The sequence below is a fragment of the Poecilia reticulata genome, linkage group LG12 (assembly GCF_000633615.1).
Source record: "Poecilia reticulata strain Guanapo linkage group LG12, Guppy_female_1.0+MT, whole genome shotgun sequence".
Lineage (NCBI taxonomy): Eukaryota > Metazoa > Chordata > Actinopteri > Cyprinodontiformes > Poeciliidae > Poecilia > Poecilia reticulata.
The window spans coordinates 26,018,945-26,019,665 of NC_024342.1; the positions used below are offsets into that span (position 1 = coordinate 26,018,945).

Here is a 721-nt window from a genome sequence, read left to right on the forward strand (position 1 = left end):
TTATCTGACAGGAGGAAAATCTTTAGACTCTTTAGACTCAAATCAGCAAAGAAACACAGAGGAACCAGAACCGAACTCAAATCCAGGAATCAAAGGTTCAGTGAATGTGGTGTTGAAGGTGTGGAGGTGGATCAGTGAGTCAGAGGAGACTCTGTAGAAGGACAGAATGCCAGCAGGACAGTCCACATACACTGATACTCTGTTAGAGACAGAGGAGGAGGAGAGACGAGTTTTTATGTTACTGTGCCTCACAGAGTAGCCATGATCAGAGCATTTCAGACTCCAGGAATGATCATTCCCTCCAAGCAAACAGTCTGTACCGTTTCCTTTCCTCTTGATTCTTCTGTAACTCACTGATATATAAACCATTCCTCTCCACTTGACCTCCCAGTAAGAGCGACCAGTCAGACCAGTTCTACACAGCAGCTGAGGCCAGATATCAAATCTGTCTGGATGATCAGGATATGACTGAAGTTCCTTCACCCATGTCACCTTCCTGTTGTCTTTAAACAGTTTGAGGTCTCTGCTGACTGTGTTTGTGTCGATGGTGAGTTGACAGGAATCTGATGGAGAGAACAAACACAATCCAGCTGCAGTTATTGATCATTTATTGATCTTTGATAATGATTCTGAATGAGTGATGTGACAGTTTGAAGATGGTTGAATGTGAGCTGCTTTGTTGTCATGAATCAGATGAAAAACACACTTACACTTCCTCAGA

General features: G+C 43.1%; 1 protein-coding gene across 1 annotated transcript in view; it reads right to left on the bottom strand.

Moving 5' to 3' along the window:
* LOC103474081 (protein NLRC3-like) overlaps nt 1-721 on the bottom strand; it is a 13,469-nt gene continuing 12,748 nt past the window's right edge. Inside the window, 1 exon segment of the mRNA XM_017307749.1 lies at nt 1-563. Coding sequence (XP_017163238.1) covers nt 1-563 — 563 coding nt within the window.